The sequence below is a fragment of the Callospermophilus lateralis genome, chromosome 1 (assembly GCF_048772815.1).
Source record: "Callospermophilus lateralis isolate mCalLat2 chromosome 1, mCalLat2.hap1, whole genome shotgun sequence".
Lineage (NCBI taxonomy): Eukaryota > Metazoa > Chordata > Mammalia > Rodentia > Sciuridae > Callospermophilus > Callospermophilus lateralis.
The window spans coordinates 9735847-9754867 of NC_135305.1; the positions used below are offsets into that span (position 1 = coordinate 9735847).

Genomic DNA, 19021 nt, shown 5'->3' on the forward strand with positions numbered 1-19021 from the left:
TAAATAAATATAATTATTAAGTGATTGATGGGATATATTGTTGGGTTGAGTCCTCTACATGGAAAGTGTGCTTTTGTGGATTTTTTAAAATTGTTTTTATAAATCTTTATAAAAGAGTTCTTGGGGGCTAGGATTGTTGCTCAGCGGTAGAGTGCTTGCCTAGCATGGGCGGAACCTGAGTTCGATCCTCAGCATCACATAAAAAAAGCTTTTTAAAAAAAAAAGATTTTTTGGCCTTTATGTTCTAGAAGTTTGCGCTAGGAGAGTGAGAAAAAGGGAAAGAAAATGTGATGTTTACCTGGAGAGAAATGTTTCAATTTTCTATTGTTTTTGTCAATACTCAGAAAGTATTTCAGACCTTTTTACTACATGATTGTCCTATGAATCAGAATGGCTGTAACTCAGCCGCTGGGGACAAGAGACTTTAGCCACTGTTGCTCGCTATGGGGTCCTAGCCCCAGTGGCCAGCAGTGCTTTTAACCCTTGAATTACTTGACCTAAATGCCAAACACAGACTAACTTAAGATCTGATGGTAATGCTAGCGTTTGCTGCTAAAAACCCTTTCTTTGGAGCAGCCACGTGCCACAGAAAAAAGTGCAGAATGTACACGAGCTGCAACCGCAGGTCACAGAGACAGAATAAGCTGCTACCACAGTAGAATCCTTCTTTCAGTCACTTGGCTCTTGGTCCAAGGGGCTATAATAGAGAATAATTTGTAAGATAATTTTTTTACAACAAGCAAATGTTAGTAAACATTCAGCCTAAGAAATCATTCCTACTTGGAAGTGATGGGAATTTTAACTTTGAAATTTGTAGAACAATTATGCAGTATATATGTAAGAATATTTCTTCATTCAGAAAATGCTCTTTGAAAATCAAGCATGTGCACAGCATTGGGTTAAAGTGTTTTGAGATTGTGTAAGTCCTATCTTTAAATTAAATTTCTGATACTGTAAATTCCCCTGTTTAAGATGTGAAAAACATAGTATCCCTCTATGAATACCACTAGAAAACAGTAACAAGAATACCCAAACAATGTCTAAAACATGCCATTGTTATATGTTCTGGAATGGTTTAGAATGAAAAATGCAGTTTGTTGAAAATCCAGTTGATGGAGACTTTCAATTAAGTATCCTGGCTAATTTGGGAGATATGGTCTACCCACTAAGAATCAGCAATGATAGGCAAAGGTTCTCATTGCTGAAGTGAGGTAATTCAGCAACTGAACAAAGGTGGGAAGTGGCCCAAGCTGTCTTCTGGTATAAGAGGGAACTCTAGATCCTTATCAAGAAAACTACAAGATAGATTTATTATTCACATCTTCCCAAAGTCGGTATTTATTTAAATACATTTCTCTGCTCATTCAGAGGTGAAGATATCTCAACTCATATATCCTAAGTGTGTTTAAAGCAAAGCTCCAAAACACACTATCATAATTGATTATTCAAAAGTTCCTTCCTTTTTTTAGACAGTTGGCTTTTAATGTTGTGACACAAGCAGAGTTTTAGAAACTTCGTATCCCAGAGCCGTTTAAAATATCATAGCTGTGTAACATAGACTATCACCGATCTTTAGCCAGCTTATGATGTTCTCAGTGGCAAATACTAAGATATTTAAAATTTGCTACAAATTCATGCAAATAGAAGCTTCCTAAGAATAATTAACTAAAAAATTCTACATCTTCAAAATCCAAAATCTAAAAACTCATTTTTTCCAACTAACTCCTCTTGCCCCAGGCCCCACACAGGCGACAGAAGCTGGGTTCCCCTGTGCAGTAGGCTGGCTGAGAAATATGGTGAAAAACCCCATGACACAGAAAATAGTTTTAAAGAGCAGGACAGGATGGCTCTTAGACATTAAGGGTGGAGCTTTCAGGCAAGAAAGAGAGAGCAAGAGCCTCATTTGCTTTATTTATATGGGGGAATTTCAAAGGCTCTCTACAGAATGTTCTTAGCCAATTAAGATGTAAGGTGGGCTGCCCAGTTCCCAAAGGGTCACGCCCTACTCCAGAGCTTCTAGATCAGTCTTCCTAGCCAGCGAAGACAGAGGTCACGTGTGTACACTGTGCAATCCATTAGGTGGAGGGGCCACAAAATAGCTTGCAATGCCAAACCAAAATCTCCTTGGCTCCAAGGCTGAGTGAAGACGCTCATATAGCTCAGGAGTGGCTCCCCACACACTCCAGCTTACTGTGCTGAACCCCAAATCATAATATTCATTATCCAACAGCCTTTTAAATCAGAACTTTCAGAAACACAGAAGTGAAATCATGGGACACACCGCTATATCTATGCAGAGTAAACATCTCATTGAAAACACTTGATTCAGAGTATTTAACTAAATTTCATAAAGCCAGCTCCAACAGTCAAGTTGTATTCTGCTGGCCTAAAAAATGCTCCAGGAAAGAGGACCCCTAGCTTTCCAGTGGAGGGGCACAGAATACAATATTCGTTGAGCTGATTTGATTAGAATATATGTGTATAATTGTGTTGGTGATACATATGAGCTTTACATGGCTTAGAAAACAGTACTCTATGGGAAATAGTAAAAAACTTAGCCCAAATTTCTAAGGGCAGAGCAAAAGCAAGGTGTTGAAATTCCAACATCATGAAATTTGATCCCTATAGAAGAAACATAGCAATATGATTTGCAAAATCAAACAGCTACATCCAAACCAATCATATGAATCATTGCCTCATAAATATGCTTCTAACATTGTATCATTTAATAAGTATTAATGATACAAATGTTTCATGCATTACATGCTTAATTCTATAAGGGTTCTGAGGAAGGTAAAATGCCAATTTATATTTGAGAGTTTAAGTCAAAAAGGATAAATCAAAATTTACAATATGAATTATATGGCAGTTCTCATTCAATTCAACAACTGAATATAAGGACTGTGAGATCCTTAGAAGAAATAATTCAAAATACTTTTTATATTCAGATTAATGATGTTAAGGAACAAAAATTTACTTTTGCTTAATGTCAAGAACAATATTTTATTTTTTCTAAGGACTATAAAGTACAAAAAAATCTATTGGTATTATAATATCTATATTTTCTAAAACATTCTAAAGATAATAAGATAATCAGAATAAAACAACACTTGAAAATTGCTGATATAATCTCATTTAAATTGAGAAGGGTATGAGGTGAAAAGACTTGGGGCAGATTTAAGTTTAATGTATATAATTGCCTAATTTTGCAAAAATCATTAACAATTATTTAAAACATTAATTTATAAACTTTTAGAGTAGTTTGATAATAATTTTTATTAAATGATGATGAGAAACACAAATTGGCCAATACACAATTCTTATAGTAACTTCTCAGGAAGGTCTTGCTTTTGTAATGATAAGAGTATTTATGCAATCCTTGACTTTATATATGCTTATCTATTGCTTTTAGGAGCTGGGGGTTACTATGGGAAGAACATAATACTTAAATGCATAACAGTTTGTGTTGCTTATTTTTCTTTAAGCTTTGCAACAGCTCTGATAAACTGTATGATTGATTTTACTCTAAACTATAAGTAAGTGGACCAGATGTCTATGAATATGATGCTCCTCTTGAAGCAATTATAAATTTTACTTTTTCAATTGTCAAAATTCCTGGTTTGGATAATAAATTTCATAGTAGTTGAAGAAATCAAGAAAGTAAAATACAGAAAGGTCACGTATCTGACTAATATCATTCTCATCCATGGTGGATTTGAAGCAGACCAGGTACCCCAACCCAAGAGACCCTTGCCATAATTAAGCTTCACCTCTTGTCAGATCAGCAGGATGTCTGCAGAGGTTATTATAGTTGGTAGTTTCCTCTTTTTCTGTAAATGCCAAATTTGTACACAAAAGGTATGACAAAGTTAGTCTGAATTATTGTACAAAAAGATATTTTCTGTTTTCTTGGTTAAAAAAAATTGTGAAACCTCTGTCTGGTTTATAGGATGAAACAGAAAGTACTTCTCATGTGAATCTTCAAGCAACCCCCACCCCATTGAGTATAAAGTTCACAGAATTTCCAAAATCTTGGTTCAGAGGAAGAATTCTTAAGCCAGAGCCACCTCTGAACCCTGCAGTCAATGAATCTGCTTTCTGAAAATTCCTCTGGTGTCCAGCCTCCACTGTCCTACCTCAGTTCAGAATTGTAACCTCGGCACACAGGGATGCAAGCCACTGTCTTTCCACTGTTCAGCAGGTGTTTTCCAAAGGGTGATATGAAAATGAAGGAGTATAGTGAGGAAAGATAGGAATGTCAAATATGTTGAAATACTACACTGAAAAAATCAGTCCTTTGGATTTTTCCTGCTACCAAGGATCTGCTCTTAAAAGGCAAGTGCTCCTAGGAGAGGTAGCACTTCAATAATGAATTCATATTCCAGCACAAATTATCACTAAGTGGGGAAAGAAGTAGATTAAAAAAAAATACTAGATGGTAGAGAATAAAAGAGGGAAAAGAAAAAAAATAGTCGAATAGCAGCTTATAAAATAGAACAGGGACTCACTAATTTGGTTGGAGATAGGGCATGCAGAAGGGACAGAAAAGAGGAAGAGAGGTTACCACCCACCTAACTCTTCAGGGAACTGACCTTAAGTAAACCTGTGGCTAGTTACCATATCATTAGCATCGCAGTTTGCTCTCCCTCTGTGCATTTGGGGGGAAGGGAAAGGAAGGCAAGAAACTTATGTATGCATAGTAGAAAAGAGATTATGGCATGCTGAGCTGTCAATCAAGGTGCCCATCAACCCCCAATCCACCCAGGGGAGAAGAGGAGGACCTGGCACAGCCTAATCAGAACATGCTCCACTGTGTAGATGGTGTCCTGGGCTATTGGCCAGCTCCCACTCCACTCTTTTAGGGTGTTATGTTCCCTTTCAATAAACCTTTGCCTTACCTGCCAACCTCACATCTTGCTCAACTCTTTATTTTAGATGCCAAGAACCTGGTCGCAGGACTCCCTGAGGATCCCTGCCTGCATGCCCATAATAAGTCTATTTTATAATTTAAGTCTTGAAGTTATATCGTGAGGGAAGAACTTCCTAATAAAAGTCAAGAACACAGCCTAATGTGGCATATTCTGACTACCACGAGTGGGCCATGTGGAGCAGAGGGACTGAGACCACCTGGAGGAACACAGCAGGAGGCGCCAGTGCTTCTGAGAGGGGAGCTGTCCTAGGGAAGTGCTGTGGCTGTTTTCCCAATTCATGGCATGTCAGCCACAGCTCTGGATTTCACTAGTTGTGACAGAGCCTTTGACTATCTAGAGCTTTCTGAAAGGGGAGAACAAATAGAAAGGAGAGGAGAAGGAGGTCTTTGCAAATGTGACTAAGGGACAAGTGAGTTGAAGTTTGCATAAAGGAGGAGAAAGTGTTTCCTTGAAATAGCACTAATAGTATTGGTCACCAGCAGGGTTAAGAACACTGTTTTGCCCCAGTGGCTCTGGAAGCCAAGACAGGACGATCACAAGTTCAAAGCTGGCTTCAGCAAATTATTGAAACCCTGAGTAATTTAGGGAGACCCTATCTCAAAATAAAAACAGCGAGGGGTATGGCTCAGTGATTAAACACCCTTGTGTTCAATTCCTGGTACAAAAAAAAGAGAGAGAGAAAGTAAGTTGCTGAGCCACCCTGGAGCTTGCAGGGGTGTCTGGCATGTGTGTCTACAGACACGAGGACCAGAGAAGAGCTGCCAACCTGCTACCTACTAAAGCTCTCCCCTGGCCAACAGGAAGCAGAAACTTGAGGTGATATGAAGGAGCTGTGACATCAGGTCCGGGTGGCAACTGTTAACCTCAGTGGTGTCTTTCAAGGGAAAGTAAAGATTGTGGTTTTCTCTAAGACAAGCATGGTCATCCAGAGCCCCACCCCATCTTCCTTTCCAGATGTCCACTATGTACGTCCTCCTTTCAAAGAAGTGAGCTTTAATTTTGTGGCCCATGAGTACAACCCATCTTCCTTGCTGAAGGAAAGAAGGGGGAAACAACTTGACAATACTACCGACACTCTCTGCCCTTTGGTTTAATAGAGAAAATGATACATTATTAAAATAGGAGAACATGCTCAGGAAGAAAATCTAAAGGAAAACATCTCTGAGGTTAGCAGCAGGCAGTGGGCGATCTACTACTTAAACATGAGTGCGCCCGATGGAAAGAACAAAAACCATTCAGTCTGCATCACCTGGGACACTGAGACACCAGGTTGTGCTTCTCCGGCTACATGACCATAAATCCAGGTTTTCTCAAATCTTCAGCCTCATTTCAACTTCTATCTTTAGTCTAAATCAAATCCTGCAGTGATACCACATCATATGGTGAAGTCAAATACAAAGTTTGTTGGGTTCTAGTTGAATGCATGGATTTGTGTCCTTGTCCTGTAACCCTGGTCCCCAGCTATGCCCCCTCAGAATCTAAATTTTTAATCCTCAGTATATCTTGGGGTTTCCATATTTATCATTTCTAATCTATAAAGTAGGGATAATAATAATTGTTTCTTCCTCAGGAGTACTTGGGTAACAAGCAAGAAAACATCTTCAAGTTAGCTCTGCACGTGATGGTGGATATTAGGATCTGGAAAGTGTGTCACAGACTTTAGGCAGAAGCACAGCAGAGATCAAGCATCCTGGGGGCAGGGCCCTTGGGGAGCCAAGGAAGGAAGACAAGGACTTTCCTCTGCTTCTCCATGCAGACCCCCAGGTCTCCTGCATTCATGTCTTCACCAGCACCTGCTTTCCTCTTCTGCGTTTGCCTTATCTACACACCAGACCTTGGTTCCCACAGAAGTCCCTGCAACTCCCATATCGACATCACACCACAGAATAGAGAGATTCGGGTCAGCAGTGGAGACCAGGCTAGGACAGAGAGGAAAGGACCACATGGCACAAGCCTGTTCCCCTGGAGGTAGAAGAGGATTCTCCATCTGCAAGGCAACAGTGTTGAGGGGTGGGACCTTTAATAGGTGTGTAGGTAACGAGCACCCTGCCCCCGTGAGGACATCCATGCACCATCATGGGAGTGGTGTGGTTACACTGGGAGTAGGTTAGTTATATCATGGGAGTGGATTAGTTATCATGGGAGTGGGTGGCTTATAAAAGGCTAAGTTTGACCCCTTCCCCTGTGTCTCCAGTGCATGCTTGCCTTTCCATTTTTACCATGGGGGACACAAGAAGAGGTCCTCACCAGATGCAGAGTGGAGGCTTGTGCTGTGCCATGGACTTCCCAGACTTAGAACCATCAGCCAATTAAATTTCCTTTATATACCACTCAGTTCCCAATGTTCTACAATACAGCAGAAAACGGCACCTCTGACTTACAGTTTTGTCTAACAAGGTTGCTGTGAAAGTCAAGAGACACTTAGAACACATACAACAGCATGCTATAATCTGAAAATGCTATTTAAATTTAAGAACAGTGAGACTGTTCTTAAAACTCTCAAGGGTTTAATATCTTTGTTAACTTAGGAAAGAGGAACAGATTTCACTGGGATGTACTTAACAATCACCCAGGATCTGGAGGGCTTCTTCAGCTAAGAGCAAATCAGAACAAATCAATGAGGAAGATGTAAACAAAAAAAATAAGCAAACTCAGAGAACCCCTGTCTCTAAGTAAAATACAAAATAGGGCTGGGGATGTGGCTCAGTGGCCTAATGCCCCCTGAGTTCAATCCTCAGTTACCTCCCCCCCCCCAAAAAAATCTAAAAACAGTGGCTCCAAAGAATGTGGGAGTCACACTTGGATTCCCACCAAAGATCACATCTTTCCCAGATTTGTCATGTACCAGCCCCTGATATCAAGGTTATAGCAGATGAATTTGGGTTGCAGGGACTGAAAAAACTAAACTCAATGAAGAAATGCATGACAGACAATCTGTCATCTAAATGTGTATTTGAATTCATATTCTGCTTTCCTATGGATTTACAAACACATAGAGTCTCTAAAATATATTTGAGGAATATAATTTAAGCAAATAATAAAACTTGAAGTCAATGTTTATCAACACAATGCTGAGCAGAATATGTTCTTTTCTGTATTTGTATAATTACTAAGTTGCAAACTTCTTTCTGTGTTCAAATGTGATCTTTTCACTTTTGGATGCTTGTGCAGTGTAAATGTCAGATGATTCTTGCCACCAGTGAAGTACAAAAACGCAACTCCAAAATTCCTGGCTTCTCTTACATAAATCTGTTTTCTTCTTCTTCTGTTGAGAATCCTCTGCTGCCTTTTTCCCTGGTCATTCAGATATTTACTATCACACTATACTAAAAATAATACTGCATTCTGCATTAGTAAGGGTTATTTGTCATATACATTTTAGCCTGAATTTCACCTAACAAGGCATTTTTCCCCAAAGCATTTGCCTATGAACTTTTCTAATGGAAGAGAAAACTTTGTTGTTTATTAAAACAACCACATGTAACTTTCCTTTCTATGTTTCTTTTTTTTTTTTTTGGAGAGGATATACTCCTCCTCCTGATATCACCTCCTCTGAATCACACCAACATGACCAGTCATCGCTGACCTCACACATGTGACTCTTTTGTATAAGAAGGGGCAGAGCAGCCAGAAGGCATGATGGGGGGCATAGCGTTTATTACCCCAGAGTCTGCAACACTTAGGTAAATAGCACATATGAATAGACAAAGTTTTTATATGTACCAACATAGTATACTACTTTGAAAACCAAAAATAAGTAAAATTCCAGCAGAACAAATGTTGTCACAATGGTCCATACTGAAGTAATAACCTGCTGTATTAGGAGAGACAGAATTTTCTCCCCCAGTATGATTTCCATCCTGATGCATGCAAATACATTTTATCACTAGTCAAAGAGAGAGGAACTGCAGGTCAGAGAGTCAGAAACTGCATCTTTTCAAATAGTCTTTCGCTTTTGAACAATGTTCCATTTGCAAATGCATTCTATCCATCCATCTTTATTTCTATCTTTAAATATAATATATATATACATATATATATATATATATATGTATATATACATATATATATATATATTCTACACATATATATGAATATATATCACATACACATGCAGAATCTATATAGTAAATATATGTAGAATCTATATAGATTCTATAAACTGCAGAGAAAACTACTATAATGAAAGTTAACACATTCTTCAAATCTGACCATCTGGGTTAAAAATATATAAGCAATTTTAAAAGTTTGTTTAAATCTCACACTCTACTTATATGAGTAAATAATAGATAAGTGTCTCTAAGTAATTTAGAATGTCCTTTTGTACACTTAAACACCTACAGGTTTTAATATAACTTCATTAGAATTGAATGAGAACAAAAAACAGTTGTTCTATAAAATGTTAATTTCTAAAAATTAAAAGACAACACAAATTCAATACTAAAGTTTTTGCATGTGGTGCTCCCTGATCTAAAAGCACACATCTATGTAATCCCCACAATCTGGTCCGTTAGCATTCTTGTGTCTATACCATTTTTATTTGACATACAACTCTAATTTCTAAATTAGACACAGAGTTATACTGAAAGGATCCCTTGCTCAAGACCAGCTGTTTGGCCAGGGTTTATTCATTGTTTATTTTCACTTTCTTATCACTGACAAGATGGTGTCATTCATGTTTCTGAAGTGTGTGTGCCTAATACAACCGGAGGCCCTGATACACTGACAAGTCATGGTCTTCAGTCATATTTCCTTCCAAATTTCCGAAAGCAACACTTTCTGACTTGGCTTCCTTGCATTAACATTATTGCTGATTTTTCAGCATCATGACAGATATTTTAGGTCATGTGCTATCTTCTTGGTGCCTGGACTATGTGTTATTTCCTTTATCTTTTACATTTTGTTGCAGCTTTCATATTGCTGGGAAAGTCTGCAGCATTAGTATGTGGGGATGGTCAACTTCTTGTTTCATGTTTTTCATTTTTTGTTGTATCCAGTATCTTTTATGGAAGAGGAATAAACTAACATCTCCATTACATCAGCATCTTCAAGCAGAATTTCTGGTAATAAATAGTAAGAGTAACTTGGCAACTATCTCACGCTCATCAAAGATGAGCTAACTAACAATGTCATTAAAGCAGACCTACCATGTTGTTATCTACATCCCTCTGATTTGCCTGTGTGTCTCTCTCCCCAAGTCTTATTACTGATTAAGGGCTTATGTTAGTCAGCTATTTTGCTGCTGTGATTTAAAGATCTGACCTGAAAATTCTTAGAGGAGGAAAAATTTTTTTAGTTGTCAATACATAGACAGCAGACTCCATTCTTCAGGGCTCAAAGTGAGGCTGAACATCATGCAAGAAGAATTTGGCAGAGGGAAACAGCTCACATGATGATTAGAAAGCAGAGACAGAGAGAGAGAAAGAGAGATCTCCACTTGCCATACACAACTATCTACCCAAAAGGCATACCTCCAATGCCCTACCTCCTCTGGCCACACGCCTCCTTCTTCAAGTTCCACTCAGTTAATCTCATCATGTGTTAAACCACTGATTGGGTTAAGACTCTCACAACCCAACCATTTCTCCTCTGAACCTTCTTGCATTGTCTCACATGTGAGCTTTGAGGGGACACCTCACGTCCAAATCATAACAGGTCTCTTCACACCTCTATAAATTTCCATAAATGTTCTGTGTACAGTGGTCTACTTTTCATATCTATATTCTGCCCCCTTTGGATCTTACTAAATCATTCCTATCTTTTTTTCTTTTCCTGATGCTATTTTTATTACTTTTCCTCTTCCTCTTAGAAAAGTTCCTTCGGATTTTCTCTTTCTCATATTGTTTGTTAATGGTCCTTTCTCTCCTTCCTCTGTCCCTTCTTCTACTCTTCTATATTTATTCCCTTTTACTTTATGGGTCTTGAATTGGCTATGGTTTAATACTATTTTATTATTTAGTACTTCCTATTTTTCCAAACCTAATTAAGGTAAAACTGACAAAAAATTATATATTTATAGTCTAAAACATGATGCTTTGCTATATGTATACATTACAAAATGATTAACCTAAGCTAATTAGTATATCCACCTCACTTAGTGAACATTTTATGTGGTGAGAACACTTAAGACCAACTCTCCAAGCAGTTTCCACATTAAAAAAAAAAAAAAAAAAAAACAGTCTTAGAAACTATGGTCACCATGCTCTTCAACAATCCACAGGGCTTATTCCTTCTGTTTAACTTAAGCATTGTCCCTTATCAATCAACATTTTTCCCATTTTCCCCACCCCTCCCCAGACCTGGCAACCCCCATTCAAATTTTTTTAACTGAATCAAAATAGTGATCAATTAGTATTTGATCAATTAGTATTTACCCAAGATCAATTAATATCAATTAGTATTTACCCAAGAAAATATTGCTTATTTCTTCTTAAAATTGCCATCTATTGATAGTTCTATCAGTATCCCTTTGAAGTGAGTTTTCTGTTTCTGCCTCTAATTGTGTTTCTTTACTCTTTATGAAATGCTGTCAACTTTGAAACTGTCAATAGCTAAGGAATACTTTGATTTTAAAGTTCAAAATTCAAGCAAATGTATAACTATTTTTCATACAGCTTTAATAACAAAGCTGTGCACTGGAGGGAAAATTGTAAAGGTCTCATCTTTATTTATCTATATTTTCATATGAAGCTGTTCACACATTAATAAAAAAGAACAATATGTCTGTACATATAGTACTATTTTTCATATTCGTTACACATATTAGGAGTCAATTTTAAAAATATTGTTCTCAATGATTTTCGGATTAAAAAGAATTGCCTTAACTCAGAATGTTTATATTATTTTGACTTTGTTGACACAAGTGACTTCAAAATTCTTCCCCTTTGACTTATCATCTCCACTTAAAGCCAAGATTTCCCTCTGTTATTCTCCAATAGTGGCTCTATGAGAAGTTCACTGTGTTTGTGGGTCTTCTAGTAGAAAGGCAAGAAGAACTTGGGTGCCTACTATGTGCTGTTGTCCAATGATACACATTTTAAAATGTAGTCGTAAAAATCACATTTTTATTTAACACATTTATTAGAAAAGGAATGAAAATGTGCCTTACCCCCTCGCTTGTTGATCTTGGCATAGCCTGGAGAATAGCTGCTGGACATGGAGGAAGAGCTGCTGAAGGCTACGTGGGGAAGCCCAGAGACCAGTGGCTCATCACATTTTTCTGAAAAGAAAAAAGAGATTCAATTAAGATATTATTATTATCATCATCATCATCATCATCATTATTTGCAGTATTGGAAATTGAACTTGAGGAGCTCTAGCACTGAGCTACATCACCAGCCCTTTTATTTTTTTAAATAAATATTTATTTTTTAGTTTTAATTGGACATAATACCTTTATTTTTTTATTTTTATGTGGTGCTAAGGATTGAACCCAGGGCCTCGCACATGTTAGGCGAGGGCTCTACTGCTGAGCTACAACCTAGCCCCATATTTTTTATTTTGTAATGTGTTTTCACTAAGTTGCTAAGGCTGGCTTTGACTTGTGATCCTTCTGCCTTAGCATCCAGAGTTGCAGGGATTGTAGGCATGTGCCAACATGGCTGGCCAATCAAACTCTTTAAATAATGATTGATATGTACTTGCTAAAATAAGTATTGAATAATGTACAAACTCTAAAATCCATAAATGATATTTGACAAAGGGTAAGAATTTGGGTGACTTAATTATGATAATTATAAAATGTCACAGAAGCAATTCTATTTTATTATTTTCAGTAGTAGAACTATGACAAAGTACATTGTTCCTAAGGATCCCATTTCACACTTGTTATGTTAAAACTGCAAGAAAAATTGAGGATGTCTGCAAAACAAAATTTGGTATCTTGTATCTACCAAGAAAATTAGAAATGGAGGCAAGAATGACAAGGAGGAATTTTATCAAAGCTACAAAAATAACAAATGGGAAGTTGCTAATCATCATGTATAAAATTCCAGATAAGTTCACAAGATGAGTAAGTTCTAAAGGTCTGATGTGTGCACACTGTGCATATAGACAATAATACTGTACCATAATTTTTTAAAAGTGTGTTAAGAGAGTAGATGTCATGTTAAGTGTTCTTATCCAGATAAATGAATTAAAAAAAAAGAAATAGATATCCCTAAGGTAGGACACAGAATAATCACTACTTAAAAAGATTCACCATCAGAAAAATCAATCAATCTTCATACTCAACTAATCAATGGCACTCTAAGCAATTGATACCTGAATTCTACTGTAACACTTTCTGTACTTGGCTATTAAAGTGCTTTTATAATGTCCTCTGCCACCACCCCTTTTAACTGCATGGTCTCTGATTCCTTTGATGGGTCTCTCACAATTTCTTAATGTCTACATTTTCCTAAAGTAAACTGGCCAGGGCCAGCCTTTGGCTTGCTGCTCAGTCCACCCTTCCATCTCTAGGAGACTGCAACAAGGACTCTGCTGCTTGTGGAAGATGTTCTCAAATCCAACATCTCCCCTGACTTCTAAACCAACAGACCTAGTCCAAAGTGATCACAACTGTAAGACTGTCTAGCCTTGCTGCTTGCTGTAGGGGTGATCCTTTATCACAGAGCAGCAGAACAGACACTTATGAAAATGGAAATGGAAATGTGACTACAGCTAATCTGAATGGTAAATTTTAACAATTAATATGAAACATTCACTTTACAGTCAAGGTTGATGAACTGGCCCTTCCAAAATAAGTTTCATGCATCTCTTCCTTCTTTTACTTTTAACTTACTGTGGAAATAAAATCACATATACATGCCGTATTTCCCAGAGGCACTTGCTATCTAACTATGAAATATAAGAAATCAAACGATATTCTGTGAGAATGGATTTGTTCATCTCTTAACTTCAGATTTGTACACATTTGAATGGGTGCGATAATGAATAATGGTTCATATCTCCAGCATCCTAGGACCTAACTCCACTATGTCCAGGTGACCCTGGCTTCTGTTCTCTACCACTTGGAGACAGTCTGAAGCCATGGCTTGACCTACAGTGGCTGCTCACATTCTTGCCCTTTACTGTCCAGACAGTCCACTCTTGATGGTGGCTAATCTGAATGGTAAATTTTAACAATTAATATTCCTATTAATTCATTATTCCTATTCTGAATGAGAGGAGACTCATCCAGCTCTTCTCCAGGTCTCTGGCCAATGCCACTTATCAAGACTTCAAAGAGGCTTTGCTAGGAAGGAAGGAAGGAAGGAAGGAAGGAAGGAAGGAAGGAAGGAAGAAAAGGAGGGAGGGAAGAAAAAGAAAGTGACATTCCTAAGGGAGAACATAGAACCATCACCATCTAAAAAAGTTACTATCATCAGAAATATTCATGTCTGTGGCTGAAACCGTGCTGCCATAGCATCAACTCTCAATCCACCTCATTTTCCTTCCCAGCACTCAGCACCATCATGTGAGACTCATGTAATTGTTTCTCTGCTCTTCTCTCCCACTACCCTGTGAGCTCTATGGAAGTACAGTATTTAATGGTTTGTCAGTACCAATGCTTCAGTGATCTTGGTACTGGGTACAAGCTCTAAATTCACATGTAAAATAAATGAATGAAAAAAGAAAAAAAAATGTAAACCCTACAAACCTCTAAGTCTAGAAGTACATTGTCAACATGCAACATGGCACAAGAGTTAATTTTTAGAAAGGTAATTTTTATTTCCAAAATATGTTCACATATGCTCAGAACTCCATTTCATAAGATAAGGAATTGAACTCGATATCCTAGAATTATTCTTATCTCAGATATATATATATATATATATATATATATATATATATATATATATATATATATATAAACAGAAACATGTTTATCAATAGAAGGAATAAATTATTTGTTTTAAAAATTCACTTAATTAGAGTTAAGTCCCCAAAGACACCAGAGAAATGAATTATTATTATTTCACCATTCAAGTGTGTACCAATCTGAAGTCAAAATGAACAAATCCATTCTCCTAAAATATTGTTAGATTTCTTATTTTTCATAGACTGTAAGTACCTCTGGGAAAGATGGCAGGTATGTGTCATCATATTCCCCAGAAAGTTCAATGTAAAAGACTGAAAAAATGAGCACAAAAATATGTTTTTAAAGTAATCAGTCCACAAGTCTATACTACAATGTGAAAAATTGTATGTTCATTGTTAAAATTTACTATAAAATAGTGGTCAACAATATACATCTTTGATTTTTTTCTATTATCTGATTCTTTCAAGACCAATTTATATATTGTTGGCTTAAGTTCTCATTTAACCAGAGTGAGCATTGCTTGTAAGGTCCCCGTGGTTGTGCTAATATTCATTCACTTCTCCCTACTCATTCAGGCATGAGTCCAACCTGTTGGAAGGGCAGGAGCACATAAAATCCACATGTTCTGCCCTGTGCAGCCAATGGTGTAGTGTCAAGAAAGTGACCGAGAACACAAAGGCACATTCATTGTTTGAGGTGGGGAGGGGCACTACAAAGGAGCTTGACTGTGAAAGGGGCTGGGGAAGGGGTTGTTGTTCCAGGGGTCTGGTCCTTGTCAAGGAAACATCAGTGTAGGTATTGACCTGACGGAAACCAGGAGCTGAGCCAGGTAAGAAATGGACAGGAACATGCTGGGAGCATCTTTTTCTAGTCTGACCTATACCTTGCCTATTTGACTACCTATACTTGCATTAAAAGTAACCAAAATGCAGTTGATAAAGAATTAATTGATTGGTTTACTTAAAAATAAAGCATTTTTAAAACCTAAAGGTAGTTCATACTTATTACATTTAATTAAAATTGACTTATATAACAAATTAGTATTTTAATACCAAATAGTATTTTTTATTAATTTTAAACATCACTTAGAAATAAATTTAAAAATCATGTACTTCTGAATTATAAAATTAGAATAAAATTGAGATCAGGAAAAATAAGAACACATTAGAGAATACTTTTTGTGAAAAGTAACTATGAAATATCAGAATATAAACATTGGCAACCTCATAAACTCCTTAATTGAAATATAATATATAGCCATAAAATTAAGCAATTAAGTAAATATTACATTTACATACTTTCTCCTAGAGGATATTACTAGAAATATCTATTGATATCTGTTTGCCTTGTACTTTTTAAATATTACATATGTATTATATGCAAATATATATGTAAATATACATAAAATGAGATATGTGTGTGTGTGTGTGTGTGCGTGTGTGTGTGTATCTTCACATTTTCCATAAGTGGCAATAATAGAAGGACCCACATAAGGTAATACAACATAAAACAACAAGAGAATAACATCAAATTGTAATTAAATGCTAAATATAATATAATCAAATACCAAAATAACATATAAATAAAAAAATGCTAGGCTATTGCCACAGGTGAGTTGCTTATTAGACCTCATTCCATCATAAAAGTGTGACCTTGAATATGTCAACTAAACTCTTTCCTACAGAGGACTCCCACATCATAATGAGGAAATTGAGCTCATTTTCTCTCAACCCCTGAAAACTCTAAGAAATGTCTAGAACAGGAGTCAGCAAACTGCGACCTGCAGGCCAAATCCAGCCCTTGCTGCTTCTGTAAGTAAAATTTCACTAGGAGCTCAGAAGCACTTATTCATTTATGCGTTTGTCTATACTGCTTTCAAAAATGGCCGGATGCTGCAATACAGACCAGATGGCCTGTAAAACTAAACACTGTCTGACCTTTCATGGAAAAAATTTTGCAGCCTCTAGCCTTGTTTGACAAATATTTCAGGTATTTGGGAATAAGAATAATTAGCAATTTTTCTATGTACAGGTTATTTGACATTATGTACAGGTTATCTGACTATGTTGTCAGATAATGAATCAGAACTGGAGATTAGAGGATCTATAGATTGGTGAGCAGGTGGTACTTAAAAGAACAATAGAGGCCACAGTGGGCATACAATCCCAGAGATGTTTGTAGCCCCACTGCATGTGTATGAACGCTGCCATGGTGACTCTTAGGATGAACTCCCCGTTTTTATTTCCAGCTGTAATAACTGTTCTTACACATGATATTTTCTAAAGCGCTAGCTGGCTTTTTATTATAGAGTATGTTATCTCAAAATTCTGCAGACATTAAATATTAGAAAATCAGGCAAACCCTGGAGAAAGTAGAATTTTGATAGAGTAGTAAATAAAGGAGAAGGAGATAGGGACAGACTTGAAATAACTTGGTATGGCATTCTCCCACGCTGGGATGACTTCCACACAGCTATGGCAAATATTTGGTCTCCAGTGCACTTCCCTTCCAGGGAATCTTGGATGAAAACTAGAGGAGCAGATGGGCCTTGAGGTTTATTTTTGTGCAATTTCAGTCAATCAGGAAGGCAGACAAGCTGTTAAGAATGCTGTACTAACTCAAGCTGGGACGCAGGAATTGTCAAATTGAGTGTGTCTGTAGCCCTTTGCCTGAGAGGGCATGGTCAAAGTGTTGGCCATCAGCCAGGGACATGGGCAGGGACGTGCAAGGTCAAGGGACCTCATCTGTAAGTCATTAGAATATGGCACTCAAACTTCTTTCCCATTAAAAGCAATTTAGAAAATCTTCACAAAACACTACCTCTTAAAATTATAGAACTTTGGTCATGTTTTATATTGCACAAGTATTGATACAAGTCACGCCAGGAAAGCTACCAAGAATAACAAAGGACCCAGAACCAAGCAGTGCTTTCTGGGTAGAATTCTTAGCAACTACATGGCATCTGTTTATTAAGGGACAAGCCTCTTTGAAGGGCACATTCTCAATGGCTTGGCTCAGTGACTCCCACACATTCAATTCCTACCTTGGGCGGAGGGGACGACTTTACCTCTATCTGCATGTCTACCCTGCCTCAGATTTGGTGACGTTCCTCTTCATAGTCAGGAGAAATGGAAGAGGCCTTGGCATGACCTCCTTCAAAAGGCAAATCCTGCTTCCAATCAACAGGCTCCAGCCCTGTTCCTTAAGACAAAAGCTAGGTGGAATTAGAAGCTGAAGAGTCACAGTAATTCTCTTTTCTGGTTTCCTGAGAATTAGGGCTGCTCCTTTCAATTTGTGCAATTTCAGTCAATCAGGAAGGCAGACAAGCTGGTCTTCTGTCAGCTTCTTCTGTTCCTTTCAGGGTCTGGAGTCCCATCTCGGTTCTCTAGCACCACATCTTGCCTCCTACTCTTCAACTTCTCTGTGCTGTCTGCTCATCTACATGACTGATGATTGCCTATCATCTTCACCAACCTGACTGTGCACCTGCCTGTTAACCCTCTCTAACATTTTCTCTCTCCAACCTGCTGCTTGCTATGTTACTTTCCTGATAACCACATTTGCTTGCATTCCCAGAGAGATCATGCCTTTGATTACATGGCTTTAAAGATAGAGGGAAAACAGCTCAAACAAATGAATTGTTATTTTGCACAGCCTGATAGATATTTCAGGATTTGAATGAAATAACAGATGAAGTCATGACCCAGGTTCTTCCTTGAGTAATCATTGAGATTAATTTAGCCCTTCACATTTTTATAAAATTATTAGTAGCCTCTTGATGGCCAAGAGAAAATGTAAATAAGGTATAGCACTTGTACATTTCAGGGACTTTATTCCCACCATTGTGGGTTTATTTTTCTCTGAAGAAAGGAAGGAATGTAGAAAGGAAGGCAGGAATATTTCCCTGGGATGCACTTGGAATACCAGTGCTCTGTCTCATTTTCTCAGTACACATCACTTAAACAGGTGTTATTACTTTACCTGAGGAATTTGCTAACTTTGACCTTCCACCATAACATGAAAAGCAAACACAGGTCACTCCTCACGTCCTCTGTGGAACTCTCATTCCCCCAAGCATTTCTCAGTGGAAAGCATATAATCACTCCTGAAGGCCAAACCTTGTTTAAATTTAATTTGCAGTTTAGATTATGTGCTATTCAAGCAGTTTATTTTTCTTCAATAACATATGGATAGTGTAGGGAATAAAGTCTTTTTCTTCTTATAATATCTTTTATAATTTATTTTCACTTTGAGGCAATTTTATAAATTTATGTCCACTCATTTGTTC

General features: G+C 37.3%; 1 protein-coding gene across 1 annotated transcript in view; it reads right to left on the reverse strand.

Moving 5' to 3' along the window:
- The window catches only part of Cntnap2 (contactin associated protein 2), a 1322317-nt gene extending 1309338 nt beyond the window's left edge, over positions 1-12979 (reverse strand). The window contains exons 1-2 of the mRNA XM_076852920.2: positions 12973-12979; positions 12040-12150 (exon numbers count right to left, since the gene is read on the reverse strand). Coding sequence (XP_076709035.2) covers positions 12040-12150; positions 12973-12979 — 118 coding nt within the window. The remainder of the gene's footprint in view (positions 1-12039; positions 12151-12972) is intronic.
- Between the last annotated feature and the right edge of the window lie 6042 nt (positions 12980-19021).